The following is a 19411-nucleotide window of genomic DNA, read 5'->3' on the forward strand; positions in this document are numbered from 1 at the left end:
ACTTCTTGCTACATACGTTTTTAAACACAGACAGCAAGATTGTTAGTGTCCTTTGGGGGCACTAACAGTTGGAGAAGTGTACCCTGAAGGAGGGATCTGACCGTCCTACAACCATGGCCTAGACTCCGTGAAAGGACTTAGAGCAGCCATGAATGTACAGGCTCAGATATTGCCTTGTTTTAATTGATTAAGAACTATTCAATAAACTCTGTGGGAAATGTACTGTGCTGAGCACTGTAGGTGATACAAAAATGATCCCTTCTTTCTAGAAGACTGCAGTCACTGGGTATAGGAGCATTACAAATATATATAAAACTATAGTACATACCATAATAGGTTAAAGGATTTATGACAAAGAAAGAAAGAAAAGCCTAAAAGTTTCAGGAAAAGAGAGAACACTTGGTAGAGTACGTGTTCAGGGCTTAGGGCACTGTTGAGATTAGTGAAATGGAATTTCTTCTGTGTCTGAGCATGGATGACCTTTAAATCAGCAGAGATGGGCAGAGGTGCATAGGAAGGAAGGCACAGTTGAGGAAATGGCCAATAATCCTGCGTCAGGGAATGCAGGACATACTTTGGGGAGAAATGGCTGATAAAGCTAGAAAGATGGTGAGGGAAAAGCCTACAGCTATTACACATTCATGTCTTTTTCCCTCAGATCTTTTTATGTAAGATGTTGATATTTTGTTCTTTTTTTTTTTTTTTTTGCATTCTGACTTTTTGAGATATTGCATTAAAACATTATCTTGAAAATCTACTTTTTTGGCACTTCCTTAAATTTCATTCACCTGGCCCTAAAGCACTTCGGTCGTGGTATGCGACTGGCACAAAGTCCAGAGCTGCCAGTAGGAAAAGACTCAGGATCTTCTGCTGAGTTTGAACCTGGCGTTTTCCAAGCCCTCCCTAGATAGAACACAACCAGCCAGGGAAAAGGAGAAGCGGAAGTGGACTACAACTCCCAGAAAGCCGCGCGGTACGGCGCCCACGCCGATTGGCTGCTCGGGCCCCGCCCCTGCCCCGCCCCTGCCTTTAGGACACGGGGCGGCGAGTCCCGGGGTAGCGTTCTCCCGAATCGGCTACCCTGTGGGATCTTGCACCACCGGCAGGCTTCAATGGCGGCCCAGCCAGTGTCCCGGGTGGTGCAGCGGGTCCTGAGAGCCGGTGTCCGAAGCTGCAGCTCGGGGGCTCCGGTGACGCAGCCATGCCCTGGGGAGCCTGTCGTGGAGGTGAGCCCGTCCGCCTCCACACTTTTCCTGGGGGAGGCAATGGTCAGGCCACTAGCTGCCCAGAAGCACCCCGGCCCCTCCGCGGCAGCTGCTTCTGAAAGTGGTGTCCGCTCCTGGGAGGGACCCCCTCGGCGCTTAATTAGGCGCACAGGGAGAGGTGTAGAAAGATGTTCTCTAGATCGACCGCCCAGTCCCACCTGGAATCCCAGCTGGGGGTGGTGGGGTGGGGGTGCTCCCTGGGGTCTGACTCCCGGCCAGGCAATCTCCTTCCAGGTCTGAGTGACTCCCAGAGATGGGGGAGCAGGCGGGCAGGACTCTGGCACCAGTGCGATGTTATTAGCACCCCTCTCAGCCCTGCCTCACACCCTTAAACAGCTTCTTCCTTAAACAGTTTCCTCACTGTACCCCCCGGGGAGGTTATCTGTGTGATCAGGTGTTTTTGTGACACCTACTTCATTAATGTAGCACTGACTAAAAATGTCACTTTGTAGTCATCTGGCTGTGTGACCTGTCCTTCGCTGGCTGTTTGTGTTTCATCTTCATTTCCCTTAGGAGGGTTCAGCCTGATTCTGGAGCAGAGTGGAGCCCAGAACCTGGGCTTTTGCAGGTTTGGGAATCCGCTGTCTCTTTAGGGTTAGGATAGCCGCCCCCCACCATCCCCACCCCCTAGTCCTTAACAGCATCTCTCAGAGGGATTTTTGGCATGACAAGTTTTCAGTTTGTTTTGCTCATCTTGTCAGGGTATCATTTTGGGAGAAGCATCTGTTTTTATTTGGTGAAACCTTTTTTCTGGGTCCATTTGTTCATTCCTTTCCCACCACCTGGCACAGGACTTCAGGTTCAGGGGCTCAGCAGGTCAGCAGATTGAGCACCTGCTGTTGCTCAGTCAGGAGGAGGGTCTCAGGCTAAATTGCTTTTCCCCAGTTCTGACCTCCCTGCTCACCCTCAGGATCCTTAGATAAGCAATTCGCATTGCTGGGAGGTGAAGAAGTGTGTCCAAATTCTTGAACTCTGAGAGTCACGGAGGGAAAAATGGGAAAACCAAGATGGCTGAGAGGTCTTTAAAGAATTTAGGAAGAGGGGAAGTTTCTCCTCCCCACCCCGAGCCCCTAACTTACTTTGTACTTTTCAGCCTGTGCTAAGTGGCTTCATTTATGGTCTCACTGAGGCCTCACAGTAAACCACCTGAGGTGAGTAGAGTTTGTATCTTCAGGTGAGGGAGCCCATGGAAGTGAACTTCCCTGGACCCCCCTGAGCTGTAAAGTAACCGAGCAGGAACGCAAACTCTCACACCTGTGCTCCGGCTTCTTTTCTTCAGGGAGGATGGGGGAGGCTGCTCCTGCCCTGTCCTTTACACTGTGAGGGTGGAGGTATCAGTAGCAGGTGGGGAGGTGGACTTGAGCAGAATGCCTCAGTTTGAATCTCAGCCCTGCCACTTACGAGGTGTGTGAACGTCAGCAAGTCCCTTCACCGCTCAGTGCCTCAGTCTTCTCCTCTGTGAAATGGGAAGAACAGTGTCTACTCCTTAGGGTGGTTATAGAGATTAAAGGAGTAAATGTGATATATATATACACACACTTGCATAGTCTGGCCCATGTACATGCTGTGCACGTGTATTTCATGTTTGTCTTAATAATTATCCTTGCCACCATTGTTGCATGCTGTGTCCCATAAGCCCCCTCCCACCCTGGACGTCTCCCAGCAGGGTTATCCTCCGCAGACAGGTTGCTCCCCTGTGTTTCCAGGTACGGTGCTTACCCAGTGCTCTGCGGGCAGTGGCGTCAGCAGATATTTGGGGCCGTTTGAAACAGACCTAGTGAGGTAGCACGCGACGGAGCGCTGGGCAGGACGCCCCAAGCTTTCACACTCGCTGTGCCCCCAGTGTGACTCGGCTCCTGGGCCTGTGGCTTCCCCTCTTTTCATGTCTTTAAGACCAGGGAGTTGCCAGCCCATCTGTACGCAGTTGAGGGAGGGCATAGAATGTCCTTCGGAGACTCTCAGAGGTGAGCGAGTCTTGGAGACAGCTGTGTTCTGCCCATCCGCTGAGCTTGCCAGTTGGCGGGAGTGGGGGCTCCTGGAATCCCTGTCCTCCCTTGCCTTTCAGCAGGGCCCCTTTTCCCTACACCACCATGCCCTGGATTGCCCTGGAGGTCTGGTTTGGGATGGGAGGTGCTGGGAGAGACAAGGGGAAGCCAGGAGGTGTTGTCCGTTTGTCAGAGTATGGGCGAGAGAGTGATGTGAGGTGTGGGGAGGGAGCTGGCTGCGAGGCTGGTGGAAGGGGGCCTTGGGCTGGGTCCACTGGCAGCTTGAGGAGGTTCTCCAGGTGGACAGGGGAGGTGAGTGGGCACACAGGGAGGTGGGTAGAGGAGACGGAGCTCCCTGCCAGCCTGGTTGGCACAGTCAGGACAGAGGGCTTCCCACAGTTGCGAGCACTACACCCCTTTTTCTCCATCTCAGGCTCCGGGCAGTCTTTGCTGGGGTGACCCAGGGCTGGCCTCAGGTCCTGGGCGTGCTGCCTTGGTTCAGGGGAGAGGTGCCGGTGGCACCTAGTTATTCGGGGGGCTGGGAAGAGCGCATGTTGGAGAGGTTTCTGCAGGGAGGGACTGCATACATGAGGAGGGTGGCTGGGCCAGGCCTCGGACAGTCACCCTCGGGAGGAAAGCCGACTTTGCAGGAGGCCTGTCTGAACGTCCAACCTGCCTAGCTCCTCAGAGGCTGCGTTTCAGTGAAGTATGACTATCCTTACAGGTGTGAAGTCCTCAGACTTAGGGTGGGGCTGGAGGGAGAGTGGAGGTCAAGGCCTCGGGCTGGGCACTTTGCCCAGGTCCCCTCATTTAATAGAGGTGAATTTTGAACATCCCTGGGTATAGGTCATCCCAAAGAGGGTGTAAATTGGGCCAGTGCTATTTGGGTTTGGCCTGTCTCTTTGTCCCCCAGCTCCTCTGGTATCTACACTCCAGAACAACTTGGAGGTTGGCCTTTATCAGTCAAATCAAAGGCCTGATGTTAGTGGATACCAGGGAAGGCACTTGGAGGGCAGGTCCCTCCTTAAACTGACTCCTTCCTACTGCCCTTCCCCGCCTCACCCAGTCTGCACTGGTAGGAGACGAGATGTAACCAGTAGATATGGTTGGCTGCCTTGTGCCCAGTTAATCACACTGGTGTCCATGGTCCCTGGGTGGCTCAGACCCTGCTTGTCCTGCTTCGAGTGGTGTGAGGGCAGGTCTGGAAGCCCAGCCTTGGGCCCTCTGCCATTAAGTAGGGCTTTGCAAGATGAGGGAAGCTGACATGAGTGGGAAAACTAGTCATAGTGTATACAACTAGTGCCCCTCCATGGGTATATGATGACTGGATATTTCTGAGTAGGAGTTAGATTAAGTGAATGGGAGCAGTCTCTTCCTAAATCTCTACTGTGTGCCAGGAGCTCCTCCGGTTGACTTAGGTAGTATTATTGTCCATACTTTATGGACAAGGAAGCTAAAGCTGAAAGGGTAGTAGGCAACCGGGCCTGTCGCTCAGGTTTACCTGCCTCCAAAGCCAATGCTCAGAACTGCAATCACCTGGATTAACATGGCACCGAATTCTGGTGTGACTGGGCCAATGGTTCTTAACCTGGGCTGCAGAGAAGAATAGGAATGCTACACACAAAGCCAGGGGCCCAACTCAGAGCAGCTGAGACAGAATCTTTTGTCTGGGGCTCTGGCATCAGTACTGCTAAGAAGTTCTTCAGGTTATTTTCATGTGTAACAAGAGTTGAGAGTCACTGTTAGAGGCTAAACCTTTTTTTTTTTTTTAAACTTTGGAGAAGGGCATGGCAACCCACTCCAGTATTCTTGCCTGGAGAACCCCGCAGACAGAGGAGCCTGGCGGGCTACAGTCCACGGGGTCACAAAGAGTCAGACACGACCGAGCAACTAACACACACATTGTTGCTTTACAATGTTGTACAACAGAGTGAATTAGCTGTATGTACACATCGGCCCTTTCCCTCTTGGCCCTCTGTGGGGCTAAAGCATTTTGACAGTAGAGACCAGTCTAGAAATGAATGGCTACCCTAGTGTAACTGGGTTTCACACACACTGCCTTTCTCTCTGGACTGGGGACCTGCCTGTCTGTCCATTGACACAGGTGGTTCGACACCTGCTATGACTCGGGAACGCTGAGTCAGGCAGGAAGACTTCCCACCCCAGGCGAGGCCCAGGGAGTCTGCGCAGCCAAGGGTGTTCTGCTTGTGACATGTCCTAGCCTCTCCTGGGCGAGAGGCTTCACTGTCTAATCTGCCTGGTAATTCCTCCTGGATTCCAATCTCCTTTGACTGGTGCTAATATTTTTTTCCCTCCAGGGGGTTTAAAGGAAAGAAAAAAAAAAAAAGGAAGAATGAAAGTAGGACATGCAGTGTTGGAGGAGAGAGGAGGCAGGGATGAGGCGTGTTGATATCCAAGTGATGCGTTTGCAGTCCTGGCTGGGAGAGGGAGACGAGAGATGTGTTTGTGTGTGTTTAGGGGGCTGCCTCAGGTACTGGCTGTATGGTCTGAATGAATGTAGATAAGATCACTCTTGGTTTCAAAAATGAAATCAGGCCTGCCCCACCCTTGGCCAGAGCAGAGGGCCTAATTCCTTGCTGGGTTGCTCCATCCCACACCGCCTCTCCGGTTTCTGCTGCGTCATATGCCTCTGTCCTCTCACTGGCTCCCCCTGGGGGTTCATTTGGGTTCCTCCCTCCCCCAGGATGTTCAGATTAGGGTGAGGAGGGCGTCTTGGCGGGGGGGGGGGGGGGGGGGGGTTGGGGGGTGGGGGGGGTGGGGGAGGGGCCCTGGAGTGATTAGCCAGTTATTGAGTTGCGAATAGCTGCGGATTCCTGGGTGTCTGGGCTCCTGGACCCTGGTGGCCAGTGGGGATGGGACTCTTGATTCCACGCTGTGTCTTTGCCCCACCCCCAAGGGCATGGGTGGAAAGGCCGTGGGGTGAATAAGGAGGGAGGAGGGAGCACTCTTGTGATTATTTCAGACTGCAGTTCAGGGAAGTGACGGCTACTTTCTGGTCCCTGGACCATGAGCAGCGTTTCTTAGATGATTGGGAAACCGGTCCTGGAGTGAGCAGAGCGAGGTCAGTTTTATGGACACAGGAAAAGCCTGAAGCACCCCCTGCTCTTTCTCTCTCACCCCTTCTGCCTCTTGAGTCAATCAGTGGCCTTTGACCTTGGCTGTACATTAGAATCGCCCAGAGAAATGAAAAACGCAAGCACCTGGAGATCTGAATTCAACTGGTCTCCATGTTTTTCTTCAACTCCCCAGATGGTTCTAACATGCAGCCAGGGCTGGGGAGGTCCCTGAAGTAAATGTTTCTCTTTCCTGGACCGCAGGAGACCCAGAGACCTGCTTTCTTTCTTTTTTAAACATTAAAAATAAATTTTAATGGAATATAGTTGATTTACAATGTGCTGTATAGCACATTGCTGCTGTACAGCAAAGTGAATCACTTATACATATATCCACTCTTTTTTAGATTCTTTTCCCATATAGGCCATGACGGAGTACTGAGTGGAGTTCCCTATGCTATACAGTAGGTCTTTATTAGCAGTATGTGTACAGGTTTCCCTGGTGGCTCAGTGGTAAAAGAATCTGCCTGCTGATGCCGAAGATGCGAGTTGGCTCCCTGGATCAGGAAGATCCCCTGGAACCATAAGATTGTTTTCTAAATCTGTAACTTTTTTCCCTTATTTTGTAAGTAAGTTCATTTGTACCTTTTTTTTTTTTTTTTTAGATTCCACATGTAATTGATACGATATTTGTCCTTCTCTGTCTGACTTCACTTAGTGTGACAGTCTCTAGGTCTATCCATGTTGCTACAAATGACATTATTTGTTCTTTTTTTTATGGCTGAATCATCTTCCATTGGGTATAAGTACCACATCTTCTTTATCCATTCCAGAAGCCTGCTTTATTAGGTTATAAGATGGTGATAATCTGGGGTGTTTCTCTGCCAGCATCCTGGCTAACCCCCTCTTTTACAGCAGGACACTTTTAGCCCATAACTGTCCTTGTTTTATAGCTGGGAGAGCAGACCAAGAGGAGTTAGAGAACTTTGCCAGTCTGTCCGGGTACACAGAGCCTGGAAACCAGGGGTTCTTGCCCCCAGTCCAGAGCTCTGTCCGTAGACCTCACAGATGACCACCATGATCATGATTTCTTTGTTCTAAAGACTAGAGAAATGACCTCCCTGCCCTGAATTCCATCCTGTGTACCTTCTTGGACACACCCTATGCAACTAGGGGAAAGACTGCAGAACTTAGAAGACCTGGATTTGAGTCCTGGTTCCACCAGGGGTGTTCGTGGACCCCATCCAAGCATTGGTTATAATAATCCTTTCAGGTGTGGGGACGGAGCAGAGAACATTCTTTGGAAACCTCAAGATGCCTTGCAGATGTTATTTCTGTGGGGCAGTTATCACCAACATCGGTCATGACCCAGAGTTGTGCTCTAAAGCAGGGGTCCCCAACCTTTTTGCTACCAGGGACCAATTTCATGGAAGACAATTTTCCACAGACTAGGGCTGCGGGCGAGGGGATGGTTTTGGGCTGATTCAAGTGCATTACATTTCCTGTGCACTTTATTTCTAATCTAATGCTGCCACTGATCTTATAGGAGGTAGCGGCCCACAGCCTGGACTTCGGGGACCCCTGCTCTAAAGGGAGGCGGGGAGAGAGAGCAGATGATCTCACACTTGGGAAAGGGGGATGGAGGCTGGCTGCCTTTCCCTCCCCCAGGATGCGTTTGTGCCTTGTGAGAAGCCTCCAGCAATCCCCTCCCCGTTATACCCCAAGGTGTGGGTCCTTAATCCTTTCTTCTGGCAGTGGGTAGGTGAAGGATAAGGACTGACGTAATCTGGGCACAGGGTTAGCATGGTGGTCATCTTAGCACCTCCATCCTCCCTTCCTGGGGGCTGGTGTCCTCATTCCCTCTGTGGGTCCCCCTGGTTGTATTGTCCTTACCCCAGGGTCTTCTACAGGCGGGGAGCCCTCCATCGTAGGTGTACCCACCCTGGCTGGCTACCCAGCTGCTCCTGGGGGTGTAGTCTGTTGGGTCCCCCTGGGCAGTGGAGAGGCAGCTTGTGTGACCCCATCTGCCACAAGGAGTAATTGCTTTGAGCTCAAGGTAAGGAGGGCTTCCCTTGTGGCTCAGCTGATAAAGAATCTGCCTGCAATGTGGGAGACCTGGGTTTGATCCCTGGGTTGGGAAGATCCCCTGGAGAAGTGAAAGGCTACCCACTCCAGTATTCTGGCCTGGTGAATTCCTTGGACTGTATAGTCCATGGGGTCACAAAGAGTCAGACACAACTGAGCGACTTTCACTTTCAAGGTAAGGAAGGGGAAGCCTGGGTTGGAGAAGTGGTTCCATGTTCCAGGCCACTGGCCCTCATAGCTGCCTGCTCCTCCCTCCTCGTTTCTGGACATGTTTCTTGGGTGCCGAGAGGCACATGCTCTCCTGGTGACCTGTCCAAAAGATGCTAGGGATGGCTGTTCCTGGATGGGCGTCCTTTGAGGGAGGTGTGACAGGGAGGAGGTTGGGACTGGGTGGGGTCTAGTGCCCTTTGCTCTGTCCTGATGCCCAGGCAGCTGCACCCCAGCAGAGGCCCTGCACCCCCAGGGCTGAGTATGGGGCTTGGAAGGGCAGGTCCGTCCTTCTAGACCTGTCTCTCATCCTGTGAATAAGGGGAGACTTCCAGACTCCCAGAACCACGGAGCTCACATATGGATGGAGAGGCAGTGTGTGCGGGTGTCAGAGGGGAGGGAGGGGGTGGTTGATAGGGGTGGGCGTTGTGCCCCGGAGGTGGGCTCTCCCCACACCTGCCCCCAGCCCGTGGTTCCTCCCACCCCACTGCAGGTGCCATCCAGGCCGAGGCCGTTCCTGGGGGAGCGCGCTGTCCCCTTCTCCGCCTTCCTCACCGACAGCTTCGGCCGGCACCACAGCTACCTGCGGATCTCCCTCACCGAGAGATGCAACCTCAGATGTGAGTTGCCCCCCAGGCCTTCTCTGGGCACCTGTCCCTCTGCTGCAGTGGCCCCTGCAATCGCCCCTGGTCCAGGACTCCTCCCCATTCCTCTTTCTAAGAAACCACCCAGCCTTCTTCCTTGCTCGTCAAGTGGGGTTCAGGGGCAAGGTGGGGATCAAGAGTGAGTTTTGTGATCCTGGAAGCTGGGTTCTCCTTGGAATCAGGCTGGAGAACAGAATTGCTATTGGATTCAGGATCGAGGCTGACCCGGGACCTACCACGGGCTCGGGACTCTTTCTCCCTCCCTCCTAATTCCCTGAGGTCTGCACAGTGCAGGGCATGGCATGGGGCCCGCCGGGCACTGTAAATAGGTGAAATAGGCCGGTGCCCATGGCCAGCACTGCCGGGTATAAGGAAACACTCTAGTTTCATGAGACAGGTTGTCTGGAGCCAGGCTGGTACACAGTCCTCATTGCATAACGTCATACAGAGAGCTCTGGGCCGGGTCCACTGCTGGAGGGACTTCCAAAGTGTGCGCGTCCATCTGTCCTGCCTTTCTTCCATCTTTCCTCCCTCCCTCCCTTCCTCGCACTGTAACTCACGGTAAGAAATGTGTTTACTTCATGGCCCAATAAATACATGTCTGTGTAGTAAATGTTCAACCTAACAACACTTACCCCGTGCAGTACTGATGTTCTGATGTTCTTGCCTAATCTGTTCCATCTTCAAAGACCAATTCTAGACCCTTCCCTAATCTGCCTGACTTCCTGGCAGGTCCTGACCACTAGTGCTGTTGAACCTGTCCCACGGGAAATGAAGGGAGGACATGGTGCCCCACTCACCAGCCAGGGCTCGCCTTGTTATCCCCTTTTGCTGCCTTGCCCTGAACAGGTGGTACCTCAGTCTTCCAGTCTGTGAAATGGGACTGGTGTTCGGTCACCTGAAGGACTGTAGCCTGGGTGTGAGAACTCGTGTTGCCAAGGAGGAGAGTGGCCTTGCCCAGGGCAGGGAGCACCTCCTGGCCTCCTGCACCTCAGGACACACAGAGGCGGGGCTCACTGTTTGTCACAGCAGAGGCGGTGAAGGCACTGAATGATGGCAGGAGTGGGCCCAGGGCCCTGGCCTTCCGCACAGACCCCGCCCAGCAGCCCCTCACAGAGGAGGCAGTCTCGGCCCGCCCCTACCCCCAGCCAGGCTGTCCTGGCCGCTCATTTCTCATCTTTAACCCACTGAGGGACACCAAGGCCGGATGGGGAAGGGTGTTAAATTTTATGGAAGAGGAAGGTGAGCCTCAGAGAGAATCTGGCCTAGGGTTTGTGCCACCTCAGATTTGGCCGGGTCTCTCCTCCTGGCTGGGTTGGGGTTCTAGAGAAACTTGCAGCATGGTGGGCAAGTTGGGGACTGGAGGCCTCGAGGTCTGACCGCTGCAGTCACTTCCTTCCTCCACGTCCCCTCCCTTCCCTCAGGTCAATACTGCATGCCCGAGGAGGGGGTCCCTCTGACCCCCAAGGCTGACCTGCTGACCACAGAGGAAATCCTGACCCTGGCCCGGCTCTTTGTGAAAGAAGGCGTGGACAAGATCCGGCTCACGGGCGGGGAGCCGCTCATCCGGCCGGACGTGGTAGACATCGTGGGTGAGTTGACCAGAGTTATCACCACCTCTCCCAGGCTCTGCTCCATCCAGCTTGACTCGAGTACAAATATCAGAAGCCAACACTCCCTTGGGACCTTATGTTCACAGAGTCCTGCCGCCCTCTGAAAACAGGCACTGTCGTTATTCTCATTTTTGTTAAGAAATGAGGCACAGAGAAGTTGGAGAACTCACCCAAGGTCACAAAGCTAGTAAGTGCCAGAGCCCAGTGGTTTGACGTCAGATTTAGACTGAAGTCCTCCCCCGGGCTTGGAGGCCCGCGTGATCTCGTTCCATCAACCGCAGAGACCTCTCTCCTGCCGCTCCGCCCCAATCCTCACCGCATTTACTCTGCCAAGCCTTTCCACGTGCCACTGCCCTCGCGGGGAGCAGAGGGCTGCCAGCCTGTCTCGTTCAGGGCTCTGCCCCCGGGTCACCTCCTTAGGGGAGGCCTCCTTGACCTGAAGTCCCTCTCCGCATACATGCCGCCAGCTGTTTGTTTCCCAGGAGTTGGCAAGCGGCTTGCGTGTAGCCTGTAAGCTATGAATAGTTTCTCTGTTTCTAAATGTGATTGAAAAAGAAAATCGAAAGAATAACGTCTGTGGCACGTGAAAATTATTTGAAATTTTAAATTCACCGTCCATTAATAAAGTTTTATTGTGATGTAACCACACCCACTTATTTACATATCTCCCACATCCAGTACTCTTACCTGGAAAATCCCATGGACGGTTAGGAGCCTGGTGGGCTGCAGTCCATGGGGTCGCTGAGGGTCGGACACAACTGAGCGACTTCACTTTTGCTTTTCACCTTCACGCATTGGAGAAGGAAATGGCAACCCACTCCAGTGTTCTTGCCTGGAGAATCCCAGGGGTGGGGGAGCCTGGTGGGCTGCCGTCTATGGGGTCGCACAGAGTCGGACACGACTGAAGCGACTTAGCAGCAGCAGCACGTTGCAGAGCTGAGGTGTTGCCGCAAAGACCATATGCCTGGCAAAGCTGAAAATATTTACTCTTTGGTCTTTCCAACAGAAAAGGTGTGGCGACCCTACCCTACCACGTTATGTTGTATGGTTAGTTTTTGTCTTCTCATTAACTATCATGAAAGCTCTCAGGGATCTGGGTGGATTCTGTTCATAGCTGTGTTTCGAGCACCTGGGAAAGTGCCTGGCACACGGCTGGTGCTCACCGGTGTTTGCTGAATGAATGAAGGTGGTTTAAAATGCAATCTCTGAAGTATGATACGCCCTTGTGGGGATCTCAGCTGCACCTGTATACTACTGTTAACAGTAGTATCTCGGGCAACATTTACAGTACATCCTAAGTGGCACCCCATTCCAGTACTCTTGCCTGGAAAATCCCATGGACAGAGGAGCCTGGTGGGCTGTAGTCCATGGGGTCACTAAGAGTCGGTCACAGCTGAGTGACTTCACTTTCACTTTTTACTGTCATGCACTGGAGAAGGAAATGGCAACCCACTCCAGTGTTCTTGCTTGGAGAATCCCAGGGATGGGGGAGCCTGTTGGGCTGCTGTCTATGGGGTTGCACACAGTCAGACACGACTGAAGCGACTTAGTAGCAGCAGCAAGCCTTCAGATGAAGAGGGTAACCTACCTTATAGGCTGGACCTGGGGAAGAAATAAGAAGGAAATGCCCAGCAAGTGGCAAGTGCTGTGTGCAGGGTGGCCCTTGCCGTATGCTGGTGCTAAGCCTTGAGGTCAGGCAGGGACTGTGAGTGCGATTATAGAAGATGAAGTCAGAGGAAGATAGGTTTCATTTTCTTGATTGCTGAGGCCCTCGCCTCCGCTGCTCAGGTTGGGACCCCCCCTGCAACACACTCCCCCATCCCCCACCCCTCAGCTGTCCACCTCATTTGCTGGTTCAATGCACCTTCTCTAGAGTGCCTGCTTGTGTGCCTGGCACTGTGTTGGGGTCAAAGGGGAGTGATCGCAGGCCCCACCTTCGAGGATCCCAGCCCACTGGCGGGAGTAGTTCCTGAAGACTGCCATCTAACACAGAGTTCAGCTGCTGTGGGGGCTCTGAGAAGGGGCCCAGGGACCCCTGCCAGCTCTTTCCTCCCTCCTGCCCTGTGGCCAGCTCCCTGCCACCCCCACTGGTCACTTGACCTGGAATCCTGGCATCCTTCCTGGGCTGCACATGCTGGCCAAGGGGAGTTGACTTGACCTGCCCTGTTCCAGGCCATTCCTCAGGGCCTGACTGGCAGAGCAGGTTCCAGGAAGGGGCCAGACCTGGCTGGCTGCCCTTGGTCAGGGCACTACCTCTGCTGTCTGTCCAGGGCCTGTGGGTGAGCCAGGGGGTGGGGATCACTGTTGGTTAGAGAGGGCTGGCTGAGCACAGTCAGGGGGACACAGACTCTCCTTGCATAGGAGGAGGCCAGGGAGCCCGGAGAGGTGGCCAGCTGCATTCCCACTCTGGGCTCTTCTACCCCCTTGCCGTGTGAACTTGGGCAGTTTCCTGCCCCACCCTGGGCTCAGTGTCATGATCTACGCAGTGGTTGCTTCATGCACCCTCCTGCTCTGATGGCCCTGGGTTATTGGTCCCGGCTTGGTAGTGTGGGGATAGTCAAGGGTTGATCACCACATAGATGGTGGTTTGGACAAGGAACCAGCTATAGTGACCTACTTTGAATGACTGATCTCTCTTTTCAGTGGTGTGTATTGGGGCGGGGCAGGGGGGACTGCACCACCCCCCCAGCTCTCCCCCAACCCTCCACCAGTGTCCTGAGACAATGGCAGTCATAGGGCCTTAAATTCTTGTGCTGCTGTTTGCTGCCACTTTGACATCTCCCAGCCCAGCTCCTTTGATTGGCAGAGGTACTTATTCAGAGTAAAACTGCCCTGCAGGGCAGGGTAAGTGGGGCTAGTGAGGAAGAAGGGCTAGACAGAGGGGAGGGGGCAGCAGGCAGAGCTGAGATGTTCACAAGCACTTGTCCCCCACCCTCCAGATGAGAGTTTTTAGGGACCCCATCCAGGGGGCAGAGTGAAGGGGTTGTGGGTTTCACTAAGTCAGCCGTCTTGGTCTCTCTGGGTGCCTGCTTGAGGCTGTCAGCCCTGGGACTGGTGCTGCAGAACTCGCCCTGAGAAGACAGCGCAGCTTGGAAGCTGCTCCAACAATCCTGAGCTGATCTGCACTGCTCCTCCTGGCTTGTGTGTGAGCAAGTTCCTCCCATCTGGTCGTAGGTTTAGGGCAGTGCTGTCCCATAGAACTTCCCAGGATGGTGAAAACGTTCTATGTATTGTCTGATACAGCAGGCAGCCTTGGGCTTCAGCTGCTGCTACTGTGACCGAGAAACTGAATTTGTAACTTTATTACAGTTTCACTGATTTAAATGCCCACGTGTGGTTAGCAGCTGCCACGTTGGATAGTGACGGTTTGTGATTTTCAAAAAAAAAGGAAGCATCAAGTAGGCACACCTGACTTGATGATGTTTCGCTTTACTGTACTTCACAGATACTGCGTTTTTCTACAAATGGAAGGTTTGTGGCAACCCTGCGTTGAGCAAGTCTACTGGTGACGTTTTTCCAACAGCATTCGCTCACGTGTCACATTTTATTCTCACATTTCCAACTCTTTTGTTGTTGTTCCATTTGTTATGGTGATCTGTGATCAGTTATTTTTTAAAAATATTTATTTATTTGGCTGTACCAGGTCTTAGTTGTGGCATTCGAGATTTTCCATCTTTGTTACCGCTTGTGAGATCTTAGTTCCCTGACCAGGTATTGAACCTGGACCCCCTGCCTTGGGAGCTTGAAGTCTTAGCCACTGGACTTCCAGGGAAATCCCATGTGATTGGTTATTTTAGATGTTACTACTGCAACTCCCTGAAGGCTTAATAGTAGTAATTTTTAGCAGTAAAGTATTTTTTAATTCAAGTATGTACATTTGCTTAGACTAATGCTATTGTACACTTAACAAACTATAGGATAGTGTAAACATAATTTTTTTTTAACCACACAGGCTTTCTCTAGTTGTGGCCAGTGGGGGCTACTCCTGGTTTTGTGGTGCACAGGTTTCTTATTGCAGCGGCTTCTCTCATTGCAGAGCACGGACTGTGGGTGCTTGGACTCAGTAGTTGTGGCGCACAGGCTTAGCTGCTCCGTGGCATGTGGGATCTTTCCAGACCAGGGATAGAACCCATGTCCCCAGCATTGGCAGATGCATTCTTAATCACTGGACCACCAGGGAAGTCCAGTGTAACTTTCACATGCACTGGAAAACCAGGAGACTCTGTGTGACTTGCTTAATTGTGATCTTTGCCTTAGTGCAGCGGCCTGGAATCAACGCCACAGTATCCTCAAGGTATGCCTGTAAATGCACGTCCTGCGATAGTGTTGGCAATGTTTGCAGGGCACTTTTTTTGGCTTCTGACTTCAAGTCTGACTTGTCGCTGTCAGATGACGGCTTAGTTGGAGAATCGCTCAGTCCTGCAGGCTTTCCCTTTTTGGTTTTGTTCTTCCATCCTCTGTTCTGTTCTTCCATTATGTTGAAGAAATGAAATGTGGAGCATCCAGGTCTCAAAGCTTAGAGCCCCTAGTAAGAGGCCTGATGCAATGAAGAGGCCTGAAAGAGTTTTGAAATGGGGTGAAGTTTTTTAAATTTATTTTTGATGGGCTCTAGTTACATAGAGTTTTAGAGTAAATCCTAATCCTAAATTCATTAAATAATCTCATTATTGATCCATGCATGGCCTTTTTCACATTATTTATACAAATGTATTTACATATTTTGATAATGCTGAATTCCTAAGGAAACCCACTACCTCATCTTTTTTTTTTGAAGAAGAAGAATCAGAACCCTGGAAAAAAACCTTTGACCACCTCTGTGGACTTCGCTACCATGTATTTCTCCTTCCTAAGAAAGCACTTTTAAATGCCTTGTTTACCACTCCTTTGCTTTTTTAGGAATGAGATGGTGTTCCTGAATTTTTAAGTATTGTGCTCTGTGCGGTCCTTCAGGAATTACTCTTTTGACGCAACTGAAATTCACAGATGTCAGCCTGAGTTGCAGTTCTTTTCTTTCATCTCCTTTTCTCTCCGTCTCCTGTTCCATTATGTGAATATACCACACTTCCTGTTAGTGAACGTTTGGGTTCTTTCCAGTTTCTTGATGTTATAAACAGTGGTTCTTTAAACAGTTGTATTCTCATTCAAGATATAACTGCATCTTGGTGTACACTTTCTCTAGGAAAGGAATTGCCAGGGTATGGAATATGTGAATGTTTAACCTTGGCAAACAATTTGGCATTGTCTTACAGTGGTTGTACGACTTTATACTCTCCCTAGCAGCACCTAAGTATCTTTTGGATCCTTCCCAACATTCAGTATTATCATTCTGGACTTTTTCCAGTGGACTGTATATAAAATGCCATTTTATTGTGGTCTTACTTTGTACTTCCCTGTTTAGAATGAGGTCAGGCGTCTTGTCACGTGTTTATTAGCTATATATATATTTATTTATTTTCCTGTGTCATACCAGATCAGGTCATGTGCTCCTTTTTCTGTTTGGTTTTTCCTATTAGTATGGTCCAAGTTCTTGAGATATGTTGCAAATATCTTCTCCCAGTTTGAAAAAACAAGCCATACTTTGTGTAACAATTTTTTTGATCAGTAGTAGTTCTTGAATTTATTAGTTCTGTCTGTATGGTTAGTGCTTTTTGTACTTAATGAAATGCGTCACTCAAGGTCAGAATAATGCCTATGGTTTTACTAAAATATTTGAAGTTTTGTTTTTGCATTTAAGTCCTTAGTTAATCTGGGGGTAACTTCGGGGAATCCAGTTTCATTCTTTTTCATGTGAATAGTCACTTTTCCTAGTTCCATCTATTGAATAATTCCTGCTGCTAAGTCACTTCAGTCGTGTTCGACTCTGTGCGACCCCATAGACGGCAGCCCACCAGGCTCCCCCGTCCCCGGGATTCTTCAGGCAAGAACACTGGAGTGGGTTGCCATTTCCTTCTCCAGTGCATGAAAGTGAAAAGTGAAAGTGAAGTCGCTCAGTCGTGTCCGACCCTCAGCGACCCCATGGACTTCCTCCATAAATCAGCTGTGTGTGCGTTGGTCTGTTTTGAGTTTGTTTTATTCTATTTAGTTTGTCTATCTGTATGCCAGTATACACAGTCTTAATCTCTATGGCTTCATAAGTCCATTATCTGATAAGGGAAATCCGTTTTAATCTTCAACAGTGCTTTAGCTAGCTATACCAAGCTTTGTCCATGAGAATTTTAGAATCTGATTACCACGTTCCCTGGAAAATTCTGTTGGGATGTTCCCCTCACTTCTTTTTTTCTTGTGTTTAAATACACATAACAGAAAATTTACCATCTTACTTAAATGTAAGAACCTCATAGAAGTGAAATCCTGTAGTATTTGGGGTTGTGTTTGTGTGTGATTGGCTTATTTCATTTAGCGAGGGTCCTCAAGATTCATTCATGCTGTAGCATATTAAAGAATTTCCTTTCTTTTTAAGGCTAAATAATAATCCATTGGATGAATGTGCTACATTTTGGTAATTCATTTATTGATCAACTTGGGTTGCTTCCATGTTTTAGCTATTGCGAATAATGCTGCTGTGATCATGGATGTACAGATATCTCTTTGAGACTCTACTCTGAATTCTTTTGGGTGTATACCCAGAAGTGGAGTTTCTGGGTCATATGGTAATTCTGTTTTTAATTTTCTGAGGAAGTTCAGCACTGCTTGTAGGGAAGTCAGCTTCCCAGTGGGCACTAGTGGTATTAAAAAAAAAAAAAAAAAACCTGCCTGTTAATGCAGGAGATACAAGAGATGAGGACTTTAATTCATAGTTTTATTAAAGTATAATTTAATTATATGGCCAGAGAATCTTATCTGTATGAAACTTATCCTTTCAGATTTATTGAGGATTGCTTTATGACCTAGTATATTGGCAATTTTTATAATTTTTTAAAAATTCTTGAACAGCTTATCCTTTAATTATTACATGAAGAAATCTATATTTGTTTATTGGACCAAGCTGGTTAATTTTCTTGCCTAAACCTTTGGTTATGTCAGTCTGTGCTGACTTTCCATCTGCTTGGCCTGCCAACAATAAATAAGTGGGTGGATTTGTTGGTTTCTCTCAGAGGTCGTATTGCTTTTTGTTTTATCTATAGTTGAGGTGATTTTCATAGGTTCATATGTGGTTAGAATTGTTATGTCTTCTTCTTCATAAATTGGATCTTTTATCACTAAGTAGTAGGTCTCTCTCCATAATGATATTTTTGGTCTTAAGGTTTATGGATTTGATTTTACTAAAGCTATATCAGCTTGCTTTTAGCTTTCATAAGATTATTTTATCTGTTTTCATCTGTTCATTTTTAACTGCTAGGTGTTCTTGTTCTTTCGGTATGTCTCTTAAAATAGCACATAGCTATTACTTTGATCAAATTTGACAATCTTTGACTTTTAACTGGAAGTTTATTCTAGTTGCCTTTGTTGTAATTATTGAGATAATTGGACTCATTTCAACAGTTTTTAAAAATCTGTTGTACCTTTTTGTGTTTTTTCCTCCTCCTTGGCTTTTAAATAAATGACCCCCCACTTTTCTTCCAAACAAGGCAAAAGCTTTAGCACACTCTTAGGCCTTTGCTTTTTTTTCAACCTTCCCCACTGTTATTGTTGGTGTTTTCTAGAATTTTACTTTCAGGTTATTACGAATAGTCTGCCCCTCTGTATCTCTTGTCAGCACCCTCTCTCTCTTTTCAAGATAACTTTACCAAGTATTTGATCTTGTGTAAATGCGCATTTCTTGTATCTCTTGGATTTGTTTCTCTTCTTATATCAATGTTTTCGTTGTGGTGGTTTCTAATGGTGACTCCAATATTGATGGTGAATCTGATTAAATCTGATGTACCAGGTGGTGTTTATAATGTTTTAAAGCAGTTCAGGTCAGTCACTCAGTTGTGTCTGACTCTTTGCGACCCCGTGGACTGCGGCACGCCAGGCCTCCCTGTCCATCACCAACTCCCAGAGTTTACTCAAATGCGTGTCCACTGAGTCGGTGGTGCCATCCAACCATCTCATCCTCTGTTGTCCCCTTCTCCTCCCACCTTCAGTCTTTCCCAACATCAGGGCTTTTCAGATGAGTCAGCTCTTCACATCAGGTGGCCCAAAGTATTGGAGTTTCAGCTTCAACATCAGTCCTTCCAATGAATGTTCAGGACTGATTTGCTTTAGGAGGGACTGGTTGGATCTCCTCTGAAGAGTTTTCTTTCTCCAACACCACAGTTTTATAATATTAAAGTAGTAATTTTATAATATTATTTGAATGCATATACAATATTGTGTTCAAGGTTCATTCCTTCATTATGTTAAGAACGTCACTGCACTGTCTCCTTAATCAGTCTGGCTACTGGGAGAAGTCTTACATCAGTCTGGTTTTTGCTGTTGGTGATATGCTCTTCTTCTCTGGACTGAGTGTTGCCTTTGTTGTCTAATTTCCTTAAATTTTACCTCATATGTCTAGGATAAGCTTTTCCTCATCTGTCTTGTTGTCATTCAATGAAATTTTCCTGATATAGGGAATTT

The 19411-nt window shown here is 49.3% G+C and overlaps 1 protein-coding gene across 3 annotated transcripts in view; it reads left to right on the forward strand.

Moving 5' to 3' along the window:
- Positions 1 to 1022: 1022 nt before the first annotated feature.
- The window catches only part of MOCS1 (molybdenum cofactor synthesis 1), a 33313-nt gene continuing 14924 nt past the window's right edge, over positions 1023 to 19411 (forward strand). The window contains exons 1-3 of one of the 3 annotated variants that reach the window (XM_040249760.1): positions 1023 to 1226; positions 9110 to 9236; positions 10685 to 10852. In XM_040249760.1, coding sequence (XP_040105694.1) covers positions 1113 to 1226; positions 9110 to 9236; positions 10685 to 10852 — 409 coding nt within the window. In that variant the 5' untranslated portion in view covers positions 1023 to 1112. The remainder of the gene's footprint in view (positions 1227 to 9109; positions 9237 to 10684; positions 10853 to 19411) is intronic. The other 2 variants (XM_040249758.1, XM_040249759.1) reach the window with 2 other exon arrangements.

The sequence above is a fragment of the Oryx dammah genome, unplaced genomic scaffold (genome assembly GCF_014754425.2).
Source record: "Oryx dammah isolate SB20612 unplaced genomic scaffold, SCBI_Odam_1.1 HiC_scaffold_11, whole genome shotgun sequence".
Taxonomy (NCBI): domain Eukaryota; kingdom Metazoa; phylum Chordata; class Mammalia; order Artiodactyla; family Bovidae; genus Oryx; species Oryx dammah.